Below are 24,192 nucleotides of genomic sequence, written 5' to 3'. Positions count from 1 at the left end.
CCGACTATCGCAATTGGCTGTGTATACATACAACCTTTGTCCGTAAAGTTCCGAGACTTAGTCCATTAAAAAAAATGCGTTGAAATCATTGAAATCATTTGTGCAGCACCCCTTCGAAATAATCTCCCTTGCAGTCTATACACAGCTTCCAACGCTTCTTGAGGTCTTGGAAACAGTTGGAAAACGCTTCTTTTGGCAGGGCTGCCAGCTCCTATGTCGTGGCGCCTTGAATGGCCTCCCCACTCCCCATCCAGCGACCTTTTAGGGCTCTCTTCACACGAGGAATCGGGAAAAAATCGCATGGGGTGAGGTCAGGCGAGCATGGCGGATGGGGAACTACAGTAATGCTGTGCTTGGCGAGAAATTTTGTCACGCTGAGAGTAGCGGGCGGCCTTGCGTTATCGTGGAGAAGGCTCCATTGTCCAGATGCCCATAAGTGAGGGCGACGGCGTCGCAGTGCATCACGCATGTGTTGGAGCACGCGGATATAAAACTCCTGATTCACCGTCTGCCCTTGTGGGACGAACTTGTGGTGTACGACACCTCAGGCATCGAAAAAAACTATCAGCATCGTCTTTGTTTTGGTCTTCTGTCGCTGCACCATTCTCGACGCCGGAGAGCTTGTGGACCGCCATTCGGCGTTCTGCCTCTTTGTTTTGAGGATCGTATTGAAAACACCATGTTTCGTCTTCAGCAATGATGGTGTCGACGAATGCCAGCATCCTTCTCTGCCTCAGAGAGTAAATCAGCGCTCACTGATGCCCGCGTGCGTGTCCTTCTGGTCCTGTGTGAAGGAGTGCGGCACAAGTCTGGCATTCAGCTTTTGTTTCCCCAAGTTCTCACATAGAATTTGGTGGCATGTTGTTCTTACTAATGTCGAGAGCATCTGATAGCATGCGGATTGTAATGGTGCGGTCTTGCTGTATGATTTTCCTGATCCGAGCCACGTTGTTTTCATTCTGTGAGGTTTAAGGGTGCCCCTGCCTTGTGTTGTCTTCCACAGACGTTCTCCCCGAAACGAACCTCTTGTGGAACTCGAAAACTTGTGCCCACGATAATGTCTCATTGCCGTAAGCGCCACGAAGGAGCTGCTACATCTGTGTGGCTGTCATGCCAAGCTTCACACAGAATTATAAGCTTACACGTCCATCTCTCCACATTCACTCACAGTAGAATGTGCAGACGACAAGTGACAACGTATTTACATGTAGTGCCATCTAGCGGCTCCCTCAGCAACTAACATAAATAGCTCAGGTTAGCCCGAAAAGATTGTGCTACACATACGCACCAACATTTGTTTTGGGGAATTATTTCTATAGAAGAAAATAAATCAGCCTCGAAACTTTACGGACAAAGGTATTTTTTGCCCGTGGTTTACTGCTGCTACAATAGCACACATGGCTCAGTCTGTGCACTCTACTGCGTGCTAGCGCATGGTATGCTTCAAAAGCAAGGGTTCGGGCAAGTTGTTTGGGTGCTAGCGCATGGTATGCTTCAAAAGCAAGGGTTCGGGCAAGTTGTTTGTTTTAGTTAAGGTTGGTCGCAGAACAAAAAGGGATGACACGGGAACCAGACGCATAGCACTGACCATCGAAGAGTTGAGTCAGTGCTGTGTGTTCGGTTCTCGTGTTTGTGCTGTCTTTATTCGTTGCAATGTGATCAACCTTAGCTTCAAAAGCAGTCTTCACACTCTGTACAGGGGGAGTGCACATGCAACTGCTGCACAGAAAAGGCCTTAATAAGGTAATAAACATTGTCCATTTCGCGCTCGTGTCTGTGTACAGCACCTGGTGCTAACTGCTCGCTACACTGCACATTTCAATTTAGGCGCCAAATGTACTTCCTTGTGATGCATGGTGTAGCGAGTACTTTTCTACTTGGCATGTAACAAACTGTAGCTGTGATTCAAAAATATCATTGTAATGCGTCAGCATCAGAACCCCCATGTTGGAATAATTCGTCTATCCATCCGTCTGAAGCCTCAGGTGGCAAAGTGGAGAGAGTGGAAAGAGAAGAGAGGGTAGGTGGAGATGGTTGGCAAGCGGTTGACAATCACAGTCGAGGGGTGGGGAGAGTGGATGTGTCACAGATAGCTGGATTTCATTAGGTGAGTGGAGTGGGCGTGTCACGTGGTGATTGATGGGACCCATTCGTAGTCTGAACCTGTCAGCAGCTGCTGCGCTCCGTCTGGCAGGAACATAATGCTGACGCATACTGTGCCGCATGAGTCACATTGATGGTCTGTGATTTATTTTTAGCCTTAATTGATCAGCATTTAACACATGTACCATTCGTGATTAAATTTTATCGGTTTTCATGCGGCACTGCAGGGACCAGCTTCGCGATATTCATGCGTATGCCATCTTCACGTTTGCTACAAGTAACAAGCTCATGCATTTTGTACTATATTTCATGATTAATTTCAAAAAAACCTAATTAATGTAACAGTCTTTATTTTGACATCACCTTATACTGACACCACAGGCTGATTGTGACCATTTAGATTGAACTAGCGAGAAACTATTTTCTGCAAAAGAAGTGAGATACTACTACACGTGAACAATATTGACAAAGGCTTTGACCCTACAGGCACGTTTTGTTCAAATGAAAGAAACTTTTCTAATCTTCAAGTATTCCCATCATTATTGTGTTCGGACAATAACTGGAAGTTGCAGCAAGAATGCTGTTAATGAACATGCATTGAACACCTTGTCAGTTGTGCCCATGTGATGTGGGTATTGCAATTAATAGACAAGTTGGTTGTTTGGTTTATAAGGTTTAACGCCCCAAAGCGAATCAGGCTACGAGGGGCGTCGTAGTCGAGGGCTCCGGTAATGTCGACCACCAGTGGTTTCGCACAGCACACGGACCTTTAGCATTTTGCCACCATCAAAATTAAATCACCGCAGCTGGGATCGAAGCGGCGTCTAATGGAATCTATTGAATTTCAACGTTACACACACAGATTAGTTTTTGCTATGTGCAAGTTGTATTTAATGTCTGTACTAGGAAGGGCAGCTTTCTAAAGCCACAGATGGGCTTGTAGGGCATCGTAAACATCCATTAGAATCAATGTTTTTGTACAGTGATCACACAATGGCAGCGTATCTATGACTGCAAATGTTTAAATCAAGCGTAGTATCTTGAAGCTTATTAAAAATAGATCATATGTAAAATTACCTTCCAACTTCTCAGAAGTACCACATTCGTGGAGAAATGCAATTGAAAATTGCCAAAATGCCTAGGAAAAGAAATTTTGGCAGCCAAGAAAGGAAAAGGAGCACTTTATGCGAGGACTGTGGAAGGATGAGTTGCACCCAATTGTGGAAAACGATGAACCCTAAGAAATGATATGTGAAGGTGTTGCAATTCACATTTCGTGCATACTGGGCTGCCTTGCATTACGACAACTTGTCCAGGTTGACTGCCACAAGTCAAGGAAAACCCCTGATACATACAACCGCAGCTTTCTGTTAGACATTTTATTTGCAACATTCGTTATCTAGCTGACAGGTTATCAATATCCCGAGGTGAATGTGAGGTGCAGGATGAAACGGGTGCCATGTCTGGATACTGGAGAAAATGTGGTGTGATGAGCCTTGGGAGCCTTCCTCTTCACGTGGCTCCAGGCAGTTTTGCGGCCACATATTACGGTTGACAGTGCTTCATTCTGTAACCTAATACCACAGTTACTTGCATAATGGATGCAGTCTGTGGGAAAAAATTTGAATGGTAATTTTGGTGCATTTATTACATGCTGTAAAACTTGGTGTGGTCAATTAAACTTCCCCAAATTTTGGCGACTGAAGTAGGCAAGGCATTTATTATGCAAGTGCATCCATTATGTAAGTAAATATGGTGTACGAAAGCCTGAAACAAAAATAGAAATAAGTATCTGCATGAGTGGAACAAATTCCTAGCAACTTTGCCACAGCACCATACCTATGATTGCCAAGCAAATTCATTTATGAAGTGCTTTACTATTGTGAGGGAAGGCCATTCTCAACTAGTTCTACCACGGCAATATAAGTCCGTGTGACAAATTGCACCAGCAATGTTCCGAAAAATGAGTAATACTGTTTGTCTGCTGCAGCAGTATTGTCTTTGTTAAATAAGATGAATGGTAGTTATGTGCTCCACGATAACTACATATTCTCAACTGTCCTCTAAAAGGGCAGTTCACTGTGACATCACGACATGACAAAGAGGTATGTATGCAGCATGGAGTGCCACTTGATACTGCTTTTCCTGAAGTGCACCACATGCAAACAAAAATGATAGTGAATGCAAGGCAGGTATGAACAAGCAACAGAGTGCACTAATTGCCTAAAGATGAGAAATGCTTGCTAATTGTCAAGAGGTTCTCTGTTGAGCAGCACCAGAGAAAATTTACTCACACATGCAGATTCTGAGTGGGGAATGAGGGGCCTGAAATATCTTATTTTTAAACTGTGGGGTTTATATTTGAGAGCGACACATGGGCTATGAGGGACACCATAATGGAGGTCTCCGGATTAATCTGCACCCCCTGGGGCTTTTTAACGTGCGCTGACTTTGCACAACATATTGGCATTCTTGTATTTTTCCTCCACTGAAATACAGCCGCCACGGCCAGGATCAAACCCTGGGGTAAGCAGTCTAAAGACGCCAGAGCCACTGAGGTGCCATAGCGGGATGAGTTCTCCATTCCTAGGAGGAAAATTTCGGGAAGAAAGAATGACTAGAAAGGAATTACTTGAGGCCTGTAGTGTACCCTTACTGGTGCTGCTTGACATGGGTGGGATATCAGTTCCCTTGTTATGACCATGCGGGCTTCACGAAAATTAGCAAATGGCACTCCTCTTCCCTGCTGTGTTTTGAGCTTGCTATGCTGAAGAACTTTGTCAAAGCAGCCCAGCAACTACCTCACAAAATAATCCTCACCTGAAATCTGCCATCTTCAGTTGGCAGGGTCTACAAACAGCCAGCACATTCAGGTGCTACTTTCTGCATTAAATATTTTCCCTCATCAAATCTGCAAAAAACAAACACAAGCAAGGCAAGCACACAACTTGTGAAAAAGCTACATTTTCTCTAGTCAAGGACAAGTGAGCACCTGTCCCTATGACCAGTGTGGTTCAGCCTAAAATTTGGATGGCTAGTCTGGTGTAAAAATTTAGTTCTCTATAAAAAAGTTTTGCAGCCCATTCTGCTCTGCACACAAAGATACAGCAAGCTTCCTGCAATGCAAGCATGACAAGGACTATGTATTGCTGGATTAAAGCAACAGCATGCATGTGCTTGCACATGTGCGCATGCATTGCATGGTCAACACATGTGCATGTGAACATGTTGTGGCAAGCCTCACACTGCTTGCAATGAAGCTCACAGCCACTGCATGATTTGCTAGTCCTTTGCACTGTGTGCTTGAAGTTCACCAAGCTTTGTGACTTTACATGCCACTGGCCATCTCCCACTCTCTCAGTACTGGTCTTACAAAGCTCAATCCCCACTTTATGCCTCCCAAATAGGACAGATTTGCGGTGGTCTGCTCCTCCTTTCATAAGTGCAATAGCCCTGTTGTAAAGCTTGTCAGACGTCAAATAAAAAAGTACTTTGATTAATTTATCCAGTCGCCCATTTATCTTGCCACCAAAGTGAGAGTACTTCAGTGTCTTGTGCATTGACTCCAAGTGATTATTTGTTGTTAATCCAATGTACTGCCGATAGCAGTAAGCCCACTGACATGCCCTCTTTGCGTATGTTTTTTCAAAATATCTGATGAAGCCATCCAGCTCTTCCAGCTCCTTTGGAGCAAGGCGATTAAGCTGCTGCTCTTTGGAATAAATGCTAAGAAACGCAGGGAGCAACTGTTGAAACTCTGTCTCATCTGTGCACTTCATCAGAGTGTGTAGCATGTCCCTTATTGTATCCCTGCAGTCCTTGTTCGGGACCGTATTCAGGCGTGCGCCCCAGTTGTGCAGCACGTGCCAGCTGCAAAGCAGTCGACTCTTCAGGGTACCCATCACCTGCTCCCATGCATTGCCATAAACAGGGGCATCATCAGACATAAATGCCTGACACTGTACTGTGTTTGTTTTTTCTTTGATGGCCTCGAAAAACCTCACCATGGTGCCCATGTTCACCCTTTTTGAAATCACATAGGCACACGGGATACCAGATCCGTCTTCAGAAATTGTGAGCAGGGTTGTCAGTTGAAATTTGTACTTATTTGTGCCATGGGTGGAGTCAATGCACAGTTTCTCTGTCCCCAATTTAGAAAGTAACTCTCGTTGTGGGAATGTCATTAACGCTAGCTCAAAGTCACCATCATGACTGTTGGGGTCACCCTTCTTCATGTAATACAACAGTGGTGACTCGTTTTCCGCCCTCATTTCTTCGACCCATAAGTCAACACTTTTAAAATCGTCTGGATCTCTCTGCTCTTCTTTGCCAATCCTAAACTTATCTGCAATGTTGCGGAGGTCCTTAGTGGTCACAAGTTGCATCCGTGGGCTTGATCCACTTGTGTCTGCTCGGATGTTGTGCACAACGGTTTTTGCGGGCACTCCTTCTGCTAACCGACCTGAAAATTGTACAGAAAAAAAAATTGTTAGCATCTCTGGTACATTTGCTTACTGCCATGTAATAAAGTGACAGATACTTCTTGTCAGATTCCTTTGTCTTCAGCCTTGTTCCTTTTTTACAGATGACACAAATTACATCATAACATTAATTTCACTTTTGTGGCACTGCACAGCACACGACAAAATGCTTGTTTCACAGCCAGATGGTATTCATTTTATGTGCTTGAGTGTTTAAACATGCATAGAATGCAAAACAGGAAAGTTATATACAGCCTGTTATAAATGCAGGATATAAAAGCTCTGAAAATGTGGACAAGAAAAGAACAAGGACATCTGGTTCTCATTCAGTCCCGTTTCATTCTACATATTCAGAAAGTGCACCAATTGACCTGACTGCACGTTTAAAGGAGTAGACAAACCAAATTTCTGAATGCGTTCTTTGTTTCTTTGGACTGGAGCACAATACTGTGCATGAGGCGCAATGTAAAATCCTGAATAATTTCTAAGTGAATTTTTCTCAAGCTGTTTCGGCTTCAGCAACCGAATGACTGCTGCTAAGTAAGAGACTATTTAAGGGTGTGCAAGTTATGCATAAACTGCAATATAATCTGCTTGTTCTTTTTTTTGTGATTTGAACTCTTGTCCAGGCTTGTGTTTAGTGGTTTTTGAGGAATGGAAATGGCACTGTGGGCACCTGAACGTGCCATGAGGGAAGGCAGGAACGTGGGAGTGAACGAAGCAAGGGAAAGCCGTAGTGGAGGGCTCCGCAATAATTCCAACCATCTTGGAATCTTTGGGCACTGACAATGTGCAGCACATGGGCACCTCTTGCATTTCGCCTCCATCGAAACGCAGCTGTTGCGGCCGCGTTCGAACCCGGGTATTCCAGCTCAGTAGCATTCAAACCACTGAACCACTTCAGCGGGTTAGGCTTGCATAACAAATGCTGCGAATTAAAACGACGAAAGCAGTGACCATCAAATCATCTGTGACGTCACAGCCACCGTTCAGCTGTTGAAACCGTAACAGCATAAGAGAAAAACATTCAGTTATTGTCGCTTGTTGGTACAATTCACATGGTTGTCAATATCTTCTCATGTGCTGTGCATCGTTGCAAAGACTGAACGTACAGCTAAAATTTGGTATCTCTACTGCTTTAATGCAGCCTGTTATAAGTACTCTAAACGGCTTATTAACATGGGTTCACGAAACAAAAATTTTCTGCACGTAGTACAAAATTTGGAGAGGATAGAAATGCAGTTATGGTCACGCAAAGTAATACATGAAAAAACAAAACCTTTAACTGATACCATAATAACCTTTAACTATTTATGTGGCAACAGCGGACACTGGTGTCTCCCACCTGCACAACTTTACAATTTGTGTATAGCTTGTGAGATGGCCATTGCCACTCTAGGACCGAAAATTCCTCATATGAACACTGCACTGAACTATAAATGTATTATTTTTCTTTTGTGTCATGGTGAAAGCAATATCAGCAGTTAAACTTCGTGCTCATTTCTGACGAGTGATGTTTCCAGCTGGCATTTTTTGGAAGCGACACAATCTTTATCCGGGCTTCCAAGAACATTTTTGTTATATTCCGCATGTCAACAGGAATGTCGGGACCCTGTTTGTGAGTGGATTTCGTAACTGGATGCACACTACTCTGTTTTATGTTTGAAAGTGTGGGCGTCAGTGAGGAATCATTACGATTAGCAATGACTGTTCCAGGCATACATTTTTAATGCAACGAAACTCTGCAGCGGCGTTAACCAGCAGTGATCCCAAAAATCCCAGATGATGTCTCTGTGACATCAAATAAAAATAAAATTTCGAAGGTGCAGGGAATTGAGCCCAGGACTTCCAGATTGCAAAGCGAGCGGGGAACCCACAGGCCACAAAACCATGTTGCGTCTGGGCGAGCAGAGGTGAACCAAGTTTATGCGTTACCTTACAAATGTATGCTAATGAGTAGGTGTGTAAATAGAAAGAGAAAAATTTGAAATGAAAAGGAACTGAAATAAAAATGCTTTCACACTCATGTAAGTAGTTTAAGCGCCCTTAGTAATTTTTCTTGGTATTGCATTCACCTAGTGACCTAACAGGTTTTCATTGTTCATAGTTAAGGGGGATCCGATAACCGAGGAGACCTTAGAACTGTTCTTCAGCTTTCTAGACGATTAAAAGCAAGGCACTGAATGATTTGGGCAGTGGTTTTCGAGCACCCTCCACTTTGGTTCTCACGGAGACATTAGATTGTGCAAAGCCAACACCAAAGGAAGCTGCAGGATCTCTAAATGCATGCTCAACCAGTTGGCGATGGTAGGGAAAATGACAATGGGATGGGCTGCTGTAAAGCTTACTGACATTCCTGCGAGCATTAGTAATGAAGTGACAACACAGTGAAATAGTCCGAATTAATGAAAGTTCACTGCAGACGAACCTGTCTTGTGAGAAAAAAACATGCCCCTTATACAACCGTTAGCCTGGTAGCGTTGTTGCTCTTATCAGAACAAAATGCCTACGCTTTCGACAGGCGGCCAAAATGGGGGCTAGCATTTAATTTTTTATTTGGCTCTTGATGCTGCAATTGTCATTCAAGACGCATTTCATGGAGCTCAAGCCAAATTCTTGTGGCTGAAGTTTAATGTCAGCCGACTGAGAGACAAACCTAGGATAGTCAATGAAACCAGCAGAAAAAAATTGGCGGTGGTTTAGCTCTGGTTAAACCTGGTGTGACGCGATAGCTACAGCTGGCCGAGTGGAACTCGCTTAGTCGAATTGCAAAGTCAGTCTTTCGCCGCTCCGTTTTGCTGGGCGTTTCATCTTCACCTTCGTCCCACTTGACATGGCGCATGCGCACAAATGTTGCAGCTCGGTTTCGCCTGCTCTGCACCATGTGGCTGGTCAGGTGACGAACCACGTGGCCATGTTGCGGTGGCCATGGTCACGTGCCACCACCACGCTAAAGGCTCGAAATGCTACCGTAATGTAGCTATCGCTACAAAAGAAAACAGACACTGCAGTGGTTCAGTTCTAGACGGCATTCCTAATCATGTTCAATTCGAAAGACTGGACCACTTCCACAAAGCATCTCTAAACTAAACAGCATGAAGTTCGTACGCGCAATGCGCCTGCAATGTGCCATTGTGGATCAATTGTTTTTCACCCTTCCATGCGACCAAGCAAGCTCAAGTGTATTGCACTATAGTCAGATACAGCTCAAGAACAAAGTGGCGCATGGCCCTCAAAGAAGACCCTCCATTCAATGGTATCAGCTGATTTTCATGACCCAGCAGTTAAGCCGCAACTAATCCCCGTTCATCTGCCACCATCCTGCAATGCTACTCCTTAGGATTAACGTGACATCATAAGAATTGGTCGACACCACTGCCTAGAAGGCTTCCTTTGAGGGGCATTGGTCACTTGGTTCTTAAATTGTATCCTACTATAACTTATTCTGCCCCCTCGTTTTGTGGGACATACCTTTTCCCACTTTACAATAGGTGTTTTCATGTGTCGTACCACCTCTTTTGTGCCATGAGTGCATTGCAGGAGAATGAAAATTCATTGTAATGATCACTCTTCAGTTCAATGAACAAATTATTTCCCTAAATTTCTAGTAATGCACTTTTGTCTCACACCATATGAAGGGTTGATAGAGTGTAGCCTCTAAATGTTTTTACATTCTGGTACAGTGAACACTGCATGCACAAACGCTTTGTACAAGAGGAGTGGCTAACCTGCAAGCACTCTGGCCTCATCCTGGGACAGCCTCTGGTGGCAGACTTCATTGAAGTGTCCGTAGTGTTTCTTTTGAAACACTACATATACTTTGCTGTCTTTCTCCGTAACCTCTAGAGTTGCAGAGCAATGCTTGCCAATTCTGCAGCTTCCTTGCCCCTTTTTCTGCCTTTGGCGCTGTTCTATAGGAAGCTCTTTGTGCGTGCCGGAATGGTGGCAATGCAGGTAGCGTTTGAAAACGCTTGATGCGCTTTCTTTCCTTCCTGTTGAAGCTATGAAATGACAGCAAGTTCTGCTTTCTTCTCCATCTTTCCAGGTGCAAAATTCTGAAATGGAAAAATTATAAACATAACTAAGCACTCCACACAGTAGAAATTAATTATTGGTGCAAGAGCACTATTCTGATGCGTAAACACCCGAGCAAGATTTTGTGAAGTATGTGGGTCTGTGCCAAGAGCATAGCAACCACAGTGTCATAGCAGCATTACAGCATAGTTATGACGTGATCAAAGTCCATGACTAAAAAAGTAAAAGAAAAAACAGGCCTGAACATACATGTGCTTCATTTTGATAAAAATGTACACAATGACAGTGCATGAAAAACGGCATAAGGCAACATTAGAAAGCCAACAGTGAAGTAACAAGACAAGGCAACGTTCATGCAATTCTGCTTTTGCATGTTTATAGAATTTTGGCAAAAATTCTCTTTTTTTGTGCATCACACCACTTTCATTTTTTTGAAAGGCAAGTGCAAAGTGAAGTTTGCTCTTTTTACATAGACTAATGAAAAATGCAAGCACTATGGATTGGGAACACGGGCAATACTCCCGCGCTACTACTGGCGCTCTGCTTGTGCCAAGTGCACATGACAATCACGGATTTAGTTGACCATTTTTTGCCTTTTGCCAGTAGTGCAGAACTGCGTTTCCCAGCTTATTTTTACTATTAAAAAATTGATCAGTCATTCACTTACGGTTTTTTCATGCTACTGGTGCATGAGCAACAATTTCTGGAGAATATTGTTTAATATACTAGGTTAACTGATTACACGAACTGTTACATAGTCTACCTCTGCAAAGCTCATTCCTGCATGGCAACCTTTTACGTGGCCCTGTCCTTGGACCACAAATTCAGGGCAGCTTTGTTGACTTCCAGAGGCTAGAATAACACTGGGCATTCCTCCTGCACACTTCTGTGTGTTGCAACAGCGATGGCTACAGCACTGCCAAGCCAGTGCATGCCGCGACAATGTCGTGTGTCCTGTATGTGTGTACCTCTGTCACATTGCGGTTGTGATGGAGATATGAAGTGCAGTTCGGTCAAGACATCGCAGGTGCAACAGAGCATAAGCAAGGCCTGTAGCACCGAGTCTTGCTGCTAGGATAGGCTGCACGAGCAGTTTTTTTTTCCTGCAGTGGCTAATTTAAATATGAAAGAGAGCCCCTTATGGAGGACCTAGGATACCAAAAAAAAATCTGCAAACACACTTAAGCGAGAATGCGAAATCATTGAGTCACGGCTACGCAGCATGACTAAGCAAACTTTGTACAACCTCTGTACACATTGCATTACTTAAGTGCTGAGTCATGCTATGCTTCATAACCATTATGAGTCGCGGCTATGACTACGCATACTTTACGTCGCTTGTATGATGATTATCGATTTCTATGGCGCAAAGGCATCTATGGCCAAGGAGCGCCATGACACAAGGTATTTTTGACTTCTCAGGGTGGGGTCAAAGACCCCGTTTCCAAGCAGTTCACCTTAGATAAGGCGAGCACCAGGCCAGGGGAAAACTTGTACCCATTGTATCACCGGTGAGTGCCCGGCGGCACTGGGGATCGAGCCCCGCACCTCCCGCATGCGAGGCGGATGCTCAACCACTTGGCCACCGCGGCGGTCATTACGTCGCTTGTAAAGTGCCGAGTCATGATACATTGCAGAATGACTGACTACAATCATGACTTCCATAGGTCAAAGTACGCTGCGTTTCAAATTTGACTAAAACGCGCATGTCATCGCGAAGTTTTTATGCGCAAAACCACGTGCACGTTTCACCGGGTGAGTGTAAGCCCGTAAATAAAAATAAAAAACGAACGGGCTTTGTATTAACACACTTCAAAAGCGCGCACTCGAAAGGTCAGTAAACTGCAACTTTTAAAACAGTAATCGAAGCTATAACGAGCGTCCGACTGCCTCCCGCTCTGCCCCTTTGTTGTCGTGACCACTGCGTGCATGCATGCAATAGCATCGACTTCGTTTCTTACCTGTATTAGAGTCGAAGACTAGATTCTCCACTTCTTCCTCGAAGTTGTGTTCGTCCACATGGTGCCGCCGCAGGTCACGAAGAATGACAAAATGCTTCGGACACAAGTCGCACGAGAACGACCGTACCTTCATCGTCAGCGCTTCCTCGTCTTTTACATGCTGCAAAGCTCCTTCCCCGTGAACGTTCTTTACGTGTTTTCTTAAATTACTAGTGTTGGAGAACGCCTTGTCGCAAAACTTGCACCACTTCCGTTCGGAATTTTTGCCGGTGGTCGCTGAAGCAGCACCAGCGCTCACGTCCGTCTGCATGCTTGAGGCGAAAGGAAATGGCGGGAGAGAGAGATGCACCTTGGGATATGGGCACCTATCGTACCAAGGAACGCGGCGCAAGCAAGGATTTTCGCAAAGAGTTGAAATTCTCCCTATCGGTTGAAGCACAATGCTCCCCAAAAGTCCCCACAGAGTGACGTAGCGCAGAGCAGTGACGTCTGTTTTCAGTTGGCCAATCGCAACGAGGATCATCTTCCTCTGAATAGCCGCTCCGCGACTAGCATGACACTGCCGAAACTCAACTGTAATTTTTTTTTCAAATGATTAGAGGCAATAACATCAAAAACCTTATGCTTGTAGTTTTGGCATTGATTAAAAAAAATTGAAGTTTTGTTTCTACCAAAATTTACTGGTAGCGCTGCGTAGGCTTTGGTTTTTTTTTTTTTTTTTCACTGTCGCGAGCCCAGCAGAGCTGCAGTGCGCTGAATGAAATGTGTTCTACGCCATGTTTGGCTTGCTATTGTTCCTGATTACTGTCCTTTTCGTGCTTCGCTGCGCCTGTCGTATGCTTTCTTTAGTTGCTTTCGATGCTACCGAACCATAAAATGGCTTTGTTCGACATATCGCTGCAGTGCCGACGAACCTTCCACGCAATGAGCATCATTTTGGTAAGTCCAGCTAGACTACTGGTAGTTTTGCGGAAAAAAAAGGTGGTGGGTGTTTAAAATGATTGATTTCTCGAATTTCAGCATACTTGAATGTCATGGCGGCAAGTTCGGTACCTGGGCTAGAAGGTACCATACAGCAGCCCGCATAAACACGAACGCTCGAGCGCGTGTCTTCGACTGACATTAGCGCGGCTGGGTCCGAGTCTCCGAGACAATACTAGGCCGTTGGCAGGGCACGAGCTGTCTCCAACCTACGCAAACACACCGTGCAGCATAGTCTCGGGCTCGATGCCCATCACTCAGGGGCTGTAATAACAGTGCAAGGCGCGCAATCGAGCGTTCGTGTTCAGCGTGCTGCCGACGGTACTTGCCGGTCGCGCTTCTTCCGCAAATCGTTTTGTGAAATAGGCGGGAACGTTTTGCTTCGTGAGGTTAAATTGCACGCAACTTAGTGGATTGCATATGAGCTTGTCTGTGCAGGACTTATGCCAGAAATTCTTTTACTTGAATTCGGCATGAGCGTGATGCACGCGGCTTTGACGGTTTTCGCATCATCGAAACCAACGTCGGCTTTACACTCGCAGCTGACATCGGACGCAACATTTTGAGCTCCTATTTCAAGTGCGCGTCTCAGTGCTTGATCAGCGTACGGTAGCAGCCTGCCGACTAATTGAAAATGTATACTTTAAATCTGCCGGCCACCTCTTTTCATTATTAAGTAGAATGCTAATTCACTTTCAAACAATAGTGCAACGCAGTGTAGGCTACGGAAATATTCCGAAAAAAAAAATGTGTATCACTCCGCGCTTTTCTGTGGCCGTGTGCTCTAACTCGTCGGTTTGGAAAATCGACATGCAACTGGTGGTGCGTTGGTTCAAATCCCGCATGGTGAAACTTTTTTTTTCGCACATTTTTTTTTTCATGGCAAGTTACATTTCGCGACTTGAATGGGAAATCTCGTTTTGTCCAGAATCGCTTGATTATGCCGCGTTCTAAAATGAGCTGCATGCATCTGTTCATTTGATTCATACCGCAATAATAGAGAAAACGAAGCGACTTAAAAACCGAACGCGGGAAAAAGACCGGTGTGTTTCAAGTTCTTGGCGCAGCACTTCTGTATTTCCACGCCCCTCCACGTGTGGCACACATCTGGACCGACGGGCCAACGCTGCACGGTCATCACCGATAACCCTGATATCTACCTCGTCTGCTGGGTACCACGAGGGACTGTGACGTCACCGCTCGCCTATATAAACTCTGTGCTATCCCTGGACGCGCCATTTGGCAGCACCGACGACGCCTGAAGGCACCACTTTGACAGTTGCCTTGTCGACTACGCAGGTTAGTTGCAGTCTGTCTGTTTTTTTTTTTTAGTAAGGGCGTCGTTGCTGCTGCTGAAGTGTTGTTGCATTGCCGTTACATTTGACTTCTTTGAAATTGTTTGTAGATTCTTGTTGTGGTAGCTCTTCTATCAGGAGGACCTGTCTAGAATGGGAAAGGGCCCTAATTCATCTGAAAAGGGCGCCCAGAGCGACAGTCGGGAGGAGAGGGCTGAGATGAGAGAAATGGTCAAAAGTATGGAGTATATTAATAAGGATCTTGAGCAATTCAGAAAAGACTTGGGGGAGGTCCTTGCCGAAAATAAACAGCTTAAGAAGGAAAATGAGTGCCTTCGGAAGAAGTGTGAGGAAAATGAGAAACGCATAAAAGATCTTGAAAAAATGTTTGTTCACAACGACCAGTACTCTCGGAAATCCAACCTTGAGATCAAAGGTGTAATTCAAACAGAGGCGGAGGATGTTGTCGAGCTTGTTGGTAAAATTGGTACTGCTGTCGGCGAACCTGTCTCGCCTTTAGATATTGAGGCCTGCCATCGTGTGTCAGCGCGGAATGCTCGACAGAGCGTCATTGTTGAGCTGAGCGAAAATCAAGAAACAAAAAAGTTCACTGCGAGCAATATTGTTGTGCAGTTCAGAAGTCGCCGGAAACGTGACCAAGTTCTAGAAAAATCAAGGAAGAAGCGCATCACTAATGAAAGTCTAGGATTGTTTGACAGCAGTGCTGACGGTACAGATAGCTCTGCAAGCAGCCATCCAGTGTTCGTCAACGAACACTTGTGTCCAAGCCTAAAAAAGCTGCTGTCATCGGCCATTGCACGTAAGAAAGCATGTGAATGGCGGTTCGTGTGGACACGCAATGGCAAAATATTGGCACGGAAAACTGAGGGTAGCGATGTTGTTCACATTGAGTCTGTGGACGACCTTACTAAGATCTCCTGAATGGTTTTGTTAATGAAGCGGTGCGAATTGCAGCTACCATAAAATGTTCAGTCTTTCTGATGTCTTATACCAGCAGTTTGTTGAACCTAGAACAGCTAAACTGTGCTCATCTGCAAAATGCACAGTATCCTTTATTCACCTTAACATCCGTTCTCTGGCAAAAAAACACGATGAATTTGCTCTTTTCATTGATCAGTTTTCTTTCCGATTTAATGTTATCATGCTAACTGAAACTTGGTGCACAACGAGCAACTGTGCGCCTTTGTTACCCGGTTATAATAATTTTTTTATCAATCGAACCGACATGCGTGGTGGCGGCGTTGGCATGTACATTTCTGACAGTTTATCAAGTGAGAAGGTGTCCCAGTTTACCGATATCACCAAACATTATGAAGCACTTTGTTTGCAACAAGAGAGCACTCTTTTCGCTGTCGTATACCGACCTCCTTCAGGCGATGTTAAAAGATTCATGGACTTTGTGGATAACCTACTCGAATATGCATCCTTCGAACGATTGCGGCTAGTTCTTGGTGGAGATTTTAATATTCATGTTACTGCAGGTAATACCTCTTCTACTGAACTGAACAACAAACTTGCAGCCTGTGGGTTTCAAAACGTCATTAAAACACCAACGCGTGTCACATCAACCACTTCATCGGTTTTGGACCTATTGATTACGAACAGCAACACACCAGTAACCGCAGCCGGAACCGTCAATTGCAGCCTCAGTGATCATTGTCCTGTTTTTATGGCTTATTGAGACGTCGCTGTGCGTCGCAAACCTTCTCGTTCAAAGTTCATTTTTCAATCTATAAATGACACCAGTATCGATGATTTTAGGAATAAAATTATTAGCACTGACTGGTCTGAGGTTTTTGCAGAAAGTACTGCAGATAAAGCATACGACACTTTTATGACTATTTTTTCTGCCCATTACAAGGCATGCTTCAAACTTAAATCTGTTAGGCAGCGTCGATCGATAAGAAAACCTTGGATCGGCATCGAGCAGGTAAAAATGATTGAAGATAAAAATAAGCTTTTCGCCCTGTTCTTAAAAACGCGTAAGCCTTCCATATTAGCAGAGTTCAAGAAACTACGCAATCGAATCACATCAGAACTAAGGAAAGCCAAAGTGCAGTACTTTCAGCAGCTGATTCAGGATGCCTCGACATCTCGTCCTGATCGGATCTGGAAGATTGTGAACGACGCACTCGGCCTGCGTACAGCTGCGCCTAATCAGTTTCAGATGACTGTCCAAGGTCAACTGCTCACTGAGGGTGCTCTAGCAGAGCATTTCAACACCCACTACATAACTGCCATGACTAACAATGCTGCTCCTTCTGTAACGTCTTGCGTCCTTGACGACAACCTCTTGAACACTGTTTTTATGGTGCCAACTAATACAGCTGAGGTTTACAACATATTTACGTCACTAAAGAACAGTAAAAGCCTTGACATAGATAATATCCAGGTCCGACCGGTCAAATACGTCCTCGACGTCATCTGTCCAGCCCTCGTACACATTTATAACCTTGCTTTGGAGGCTGGTTTTTTTCCACTAAACATGAAACGCGCAAAAGTTTCAGTTATATATAAAGGCGGCGACAAAAATGATGCTGCCAACTACCGACCAGTGTCAGTTCTCCCAGTGTTTTCAAAAGGTCTTGAAAAAGTTATTCTGTCTCATCTCGACCCCTTTTTTACCAAGCATAAACTTCTTTCTGAATGTCAGCATGGGTTCAGAAAAGGGTGCTCTACCGAGTCCGCCCTTTTGATTCAAAAGGAATTGATACTCAAAAACATGGATGCGAATAAACTGACGCTTGGGGTGTTTGTAGATTATAGCAAAGCTTTCGACTGCCTCACCCATACTGTTCTCCTTAATAAACTGTATCACTATGGCATTCGGGGCGTACCCCACTCACTATTAAAGTCGTACCTTGCAACACGCATGCAATCTGTAGTTATCGATGGCAGTCTGTCGTCCTTTAAAGAAATACCATGCGGCGTCCCTCAAGGCAGCGTTTTGGGACCGTTTTTGTTCAATATCTATGTTAACGATGTGGTTCGTATTGATAAGCATGTCAAGTTTGTTTTGTACGCTGATGATACCAGCTTGTTTTTCACATCAGATAATAGTTCTCACCTACTGCATACCGCTAATGAAACTCTCTGCAAATTGCTTGATTGGTCGAGCAAAAACTATTTAAGAATAAATCCTAAAAAATCAAAAGCCATTCTGTTTGCTTCAAAAAACCAACCAGTAAGTTTGATTGGCGAGCTCCGCTTGGGCAGCTCTACAATCGATATAGTCAAAGAGCACAAGGTTTTAGGAGTGGTACTATCGCACCGTATGACTTGGGATGCGCATATACAGCAACTGGTGAAAAAACTCTTCCGCTGTTGGCTTAATACGTCGATCTCGAGATATTTTTCCAACTAACATTAAACTTCAAAGTTTTTCACTCCGTCTTTCGGTCCCACATTAACTACTGCACGTTAATTTGGGCCACGACTACTAAAAAAAACATAACTATACTACATAGGCTCGAAAAGAAAGCTGTTCGTTGCATCGCTAATGTTTCATACTTTCACAACACTCATGACCTCATTACTCAGTTCAAGTTGGTCAGTATACAACAGATTTACGATTACCGTCTACTATACCTGCTGTACTTCTCTAGTGTATCTTACCAGCAGTTCCTGAAGGAGCTGTGTACTCTTACTTTGCAAACTCGCACATATCGAACCAGGTCGTCTGAGGAATGGTTTGTACCGCGGCCACGCACTAATTATCTTCTGCAAACATTAACGTACAACGTACCATTTCTATTAAACAAGATTAAAACGCAATTTTCTGGTTCCATTGCCCTAATGCACACCGCATTGCGCAGCATGTTTGTTTCTGGGCAATTTTCTAAGACTGTTTTATGATTTTGAGTGGTAATTGTGAAATTGGGCATACAGAGTGAGTGTGTGTGTGTGTTTGCCTTCTCATCAGGATCTCACATGTCAAACTCTTTATGGTACTAATTTTTATTCGTTTGTTGCGTAGTTTGATTGTAGTGCACATTGTTCTTTTGTGGCGTAGTTAAGTTGATGAATGAAGTCCGTGTATTCGATTACAATATTCACTTGCATTTTAACTATTGTACTCAGTAAGTAGGACAATGTATGTAGTCTGTTGCACATTTCATTTGTATTTGAATTATTGAAGTGCATATGAAGTCGCTGCTGCCAAAATGGTTCCCTGACCTAGTCAAGCTGTCCTCACAGCTCTTTGTCACGGAAGCCATCAACATTGTATCAATGTTGAAAATAAATTTTTTGATTTGATTTGATTTGATTAATGTGAGCTGTCTGAAATCCATTGTCAGTGAGTTCGCACCGGCTTTTGGTCAGCAGTGGCGGTTTTCCTCCCGATTCTGCAGCATTGTGACTATACTTTGCGAGATTTGTGTGAAAAGATGACGTTCATTCGTCAGGCTTAATTAGCGCAGTGATGAGTGCTCCGCCGTGCCCCGATTAACAAGTGGGCTTCTGCAACTTTCTATTTCGCTGTTGCCGAGGAACCCACTCCTTTGTGGGCCTCTCTTAAGGTACCTGATAAGTAGTGAATTGTTCCGTGCAACAGGTTAGCGACGGATCCAGTTTTCGCCAGAAGCGACTGGGACAGACTTTGGCCCAAACGACTTGGCGAGAGCAATTATTTTTTACTGATCGTAAAGTTCGGAAGGAAGATGTGTGTTAATTTAGAAAGCTGGTGTAGCATACATGAGCTCAGAAAACATATTCTAGAGCTCTTAATCGCCTATTTTCTGACATTATATATGCAACATTCTTGTGCATATCTGTAATTCTTTTGTTTTTGTTAAAATATTTTTCGCTCTTAAGCAAAGCACGTTTTTCTTTGTCATTGAAAAGAGAGCTCTATAACTGGGCTACAATATGTGGCAGAAGAGCAGTATATTTAAACTGATGGGTTAAATTACTTTGCACACGTCACCCAAATATGGCCTGTTTTCCCGTGTTAAGTGTTAAATTTAAAACATAATCTTGATTCACACTGTGACAGAAAATAGTACTGCTTCAAGAGTTGTTAAGATTTGTTGTCGTGCACCAATGTATTAGAATGCATTACAGAGGCAAGTCAGCTTGTCTCGATTTCCTTGCTCTCCTAGAAGAGCAGAAGCAACTCAGGCAGGATTTTCATGTAGCCAGGCAAAAAGAGTTTCGAGCTGTGGGAGCGCCAAGTAAGAATGCAGTAAAAGTTGTACAACACTGTGAAGAAATATTTCTAAAGATCAAACAATAAATGAGACAGGACTATAATGTTGGCCCCGCAGTGTTTGCAAGAAATGTTTTTTCTGGAAACAGCTGGTGGCATGGATTCCAGTGCATACAAATTAAAGGACACGTGCAGTGGAGGTACACCAGCACATGGTCAGTCAAGTGCTCCAAAATTGAAAAAAAAAAACTACAGGCCATCGAACAACATAATTTCATGCAACGAGAACCTGACCAATATCTGGACAGGGTTCAAAAAGCAGTGCGTTTTCAGTCAACAAAATCAAATTCCTGGGACATGTACTAACAAAGACATGACTCGAAACACAAATTCACACTGAACCGAGCAAGAGCCAGCTTGAAATCATTTACAGCCCCCAAAATTAAGGACAAAACATACTGTACTGGCTACCTCAACACTGGCACCGCAGCATTGCATAACATGTCTAAACGACCAGGGATTGACAGTAACGCAAGGCAACACCAAACCAGGCCTCCCTTTTCAGGACATGAAGATCAGACACCCATACATACCATTCCCAACTCTTACACACAAAATGAGGCCCATTCTTAAGGGTGTGTGAATGTTCGAAATTTTTGGAAATGGAATAAATTTCTGTTCAATTAGTCAAATGAATCAAAGTACATTTCAAAATTATTTTAAACGAATCGAATTTGCTCTCAGATTTTCAGATATTTTCAAGTAATTGACACAACCCTTGATTAAGCTGCACTGTATTTTTCTGCAATGAATCTCTCAAGAACTGCACGCATTGACGACGTGTAACACTATTCATATTCTAATTGAAAAAAGTACTATTTGCACTCCCTTACAAATTTTACTTCTATACAGACACTATTAATACGACCACGCATGGCCACCAACACCACCACCTCCTCCTCCACTCCCAACTTCACGTCCTTCACATCCACCTCGACACCTGCACTACAAGTTACTGCCTGATACAATTTGATGCTAAGGAGCGTGTGCTTTTACACACATGCACACGCAAGAGTGATCACAGCATGCCGATGAGTCCTCTCTCTTTCCTCGGTAGACTTATCAACACAGACACCCACATGCACACACATTTTCTCCTTTCCACCCACACACGTACAAAGGTGATGACAGCATGCTGTTGAGTCATCTCTTCTCAGTAGCATGTGTATTACACATCCATTCGTCCAAACCCAGACTTGGTCTCCTGGCTTGTATTCCGCATTGCGTCTTCGTAGGTTGTAGCGTCTGGCGTCGGAGCGCTGCTGATCTTTGATCTGTAATCGGGCAAGCCTTCGAGCTGCTTCTGCACGCTGAAAGTAGGCGGCAACGTGGACGTTCTCTTCTGTAACGTTGGGCAGCATGGCGTCTAGCGTTGTTGTGGCCTCCCTGCCATGGATGAGCCTAAAAGGCGTCATCTGAGTGGTCTCCTGTACTGCGGTGTTGTAGGCGAAGACGACGTAAGGCATGATGACATCCCAGGTTTTGTGTTCGGCATCGACATACATGGCGAGCATATCGGCGGTGGTTTTGTTCAGGTGCTCGGTCAATCCGTTGCTCTGCGGATGGTATGCAGTTGTCCTCCGGTGGCTGGTTTGGCTGTAACGCAGGATAGCTTGCATTAGTCCGTGATGTCCGTGATGTCCTCTGTCCGTGATGAGCACATCGGGGGCGCCGTGTCGAAGAAGAATGCACTCCATGAAAAATTTGGCGACTTCTGCTGCTGTTTCATTCGGTAGGGCTTTCGCCTCGGTGTAGCGGGTCAGGTAGTCGGTCGCTATGATGATCCACTTATTTCCAGATGTTGACGTTGGAAAAGTGCCAAGCAAGTCCTTGCCGATCTGCTGAAAGTGCCTTGAGGGAGGTTCAATGGGGTTCAGAAATCCTGCTGGTCGTGTGGGAGGGGTCTTTCGTCGCTGACAATCTCGGCAGGTTTTCACATAATGTGCGACATCGGCAGACAGTCGGTGCCAGTAATACTTGTCTTGAATGCTTCGGAGGGTGCGAGTAATCCCGAGATGTCCAGCGGTCGGCTCGTCGTGTGAAGTGTGTAGAACTTCTTCGCAAAGACAAGCAGGTACAACAATAAGGTAGGCTGTTTTGTTCGCTGCAAAGTTCTTCACAAGGACCTCATTCTGCACACAGAAGGAAGGCAGTCCTCGCTTGAATGAAGCGAAGGATGAAGAAACCTTGCCTTTCAGGTACTCAATGAGGCTTTTTAGATCGGGATCCGAGCGTTGCTGCTGAGCAGAAGAGCTGGGGCTGATGGGTCCCAGGAAGGCGTCTTCGTCGTCCGGCGGTGGTGTATCTACAGGGGCTCGTGAGAGGCAATCGGCGTCAGAGTGCTTGCGGCCGGGCTTGTAAACGACGGTGATGTCAAACTCCTGGAGACGCAGACTCCATCGAGCGAGTCGGCCAGAAGGGTCCTTCAAATTGGCAAGTCAGCACAGCGCCTGGTGATTGCTGACCACCTTGAACGGTCGTCCGTACAGGTAGGGGTGGAATTTTGACGTAGACCAGATGATGGCAAGGCGCTCCTTCTCAGTTGTCCAATTGTTATCCTTAGCCTTGGAAAGGGAACGGCTAGCGTATGCGATAACTTTCTCCAGCCCGTCGCTTTTTTGAACGAGAACGGCCCCTAGGCCCACGCTGCTTGCGTCGGTATGAACATCAGTATCGGCGTTTTCATCAAAATGTGCGAATAATGGTAGGAAATGTAAACGACGCTGAAGAGCCTTGAAGGCTTCTCCTTGCGGCGCTTCCCATTTAAACGGCACGTCTGCTTTCGTCAGTTGGGTCAGGGGCTCGGCGATGCGCGAGAAGTTTTTCACAAATCGTCGGTAATATGCGCACAGTCCGAGAAATCTGCGCACTGTTTTCTCATCAGCCGGCGGTGGAAACTGTTCAATAGCAGCTGTTTTCGGCGGGTTCGGGTGTACTCCCTCCTGGCTAACGATGTGGCCTAGAAACAGCAGCTCTTCGTAGGCAAAGTGGCACTTCTCTGCTTTCAAGGTTAGGCCAGACGACTTGATGGCGTCTAGTCCTGTTCGAAGTCTTTTGAGGTGCTCTTCAAAGTTCGAGGCGAAGACAACGACGTCGTCTAAATATACCAGACAAATTTTCCACTTCAGGCCTGCCAGCACTGTATTCATTCTTCGCTGAAACGTCGCTGGTGCGGAACAGAGACCAAATGGCATCACCTTGAATTCAAACAGCCCATCCGGAATGATAGATGCTGTCTTCTCGCGATCTCTTTCGTCCACCTCAATTTTGCAGTAGCCGCTCTTGGGGTCCATCGACGAGAAATATTTGGCATTGCAGAGGCGGTCCAGTGTGTCGTCGATGCCGGGGAGGGGGTAGACGTCCTTCTTTATTATGTTGTTCAAGCGGCGGTAATCAACGCAGAATCGAAGTGCGCCGTCTTTCTCACTAGAACAACTGGTGCCGCCCACATGCTGTTTGAAGGCTGGATGACGTCATCGCGAAGCATTTCTTCGACTTGGTCCCGGATGGCTTGTCGTTCTCACGGTGACACACGGTACGGGCTTTGACGGAGAGGTCGGACGTGTTGGTTCGTTATAATGCGATGCTTAGCAATTGGCGTTTGTCTGACCTTCGGCGATGTCGAAAAACACTCACTATGGCTTCGAAGCAGATTGCAGATCTGGTCTTGTCTGTTCCGGGGCAGGGCTGGGTTGATGTCGAAAGTGGGCGAGTTCTCTTGGTCAGGCGAATTTTCTGCGGAAGGGTCGGAGAGGGCGAAGGAGTCTGGTACATGGGATATTTCGTTGAAGAAACCAATCGTTGTTCCTCTGCTAATGTGCCGGTATTCTATGCTGAAATTAGTCAGCAGCACTTGGCCTGGCCATTGCGGAAACGTGCGATGACTCTTGTGATGCTAATTCCTCGGTCTAGAAGCAACTGCATGTTCCCCTCGATGATGGCTTCAGCGTGAATGGCTTTCGTTGCGCCTACGGTCACGATAACGCTTGAACGGGATGGGATGCTCTGTTCTTCCTCCAGGACAATAAGGGCAACGTGATTTTCCCGAGTTTTTATCGAAGCAATGGCTTCGTATGTCGAAAGCATGATCATCTTGGATCGAAGGT

The 24,192-nt window shown here is 44.9% G+C and overlaps 2 protein-coding genes across 7 annotated transcripts in view; one reads left to right on the top strand and one right to left on the bottom strand.

Moving 5' to 3' along the window:
* LOC144112994 (uncharacterized) overlaps window positions 1–24,192 on the top strand; it is a 49,681-nt gene that overhangs the window by 3,998 nt on the left and 21,491 nt on the right. The window contains exon 1 of one of the 6 annotated variants that reach the window (XM_077645845.1): window positions 13,309–13,519. The exons of 4 other annotated variants lie outside the window; for them this stretch is intronic. The gene's annotated coding sequence lies outside the window, so the exon portion shown is untranslated. Of the gene's footprint in view, window positions 1–13,308; window positions 13,520–14,561; window positions 14,861–24,192 lie in introns of those variants that run through there. One more of the 6 variants, XM_077645846.1, reaches the window with a different exon arrangement.
* Window positions 3,468–12,930, bottom strand: LOC144112993 (uncharacterized). The gene is made up of 4 exons (XM_077645842.1): window positions 12,581–12,930; window positions 10,313–10,639; window positions 4,924–6,565; window positions 3,468–3,870 (listed from the first exon to the last, which is right to left on the bottom strand). The coding sequence occupies exons 1-3, from the start codon at window positions 12,888–12,890 to the stop codon at window positions 5,118–5,120; spliced, it is 2,085 nt and encodes a 694-aa protein (XP_077501968.1). The 5' UTR covers window positions 12,891–12,930; the 3' UTR covers window positions 3,468–3,870; window positions 4,924–5,117.

This window comes from Amblyomma americanum, chromosome 1 (genome assembly GCF_052857255.1).
Source record: "Amblyomma americanum isolate KBUSLIRL-KWMA chromosome 1, ASM5285725v1, whole genome shotgun sequence".
Classification (NCBI taxonomy): Eukaryota; Metazoa; Arthropoda; class Arachnida; order Ixodida; family Ixodidae; genus Amblyomma; species Amblyomma americanum.
Note: the sequence above shows the minus strand (reverse complement) of the source record. Positions and strands in the feature narration are given on the sequence as shown.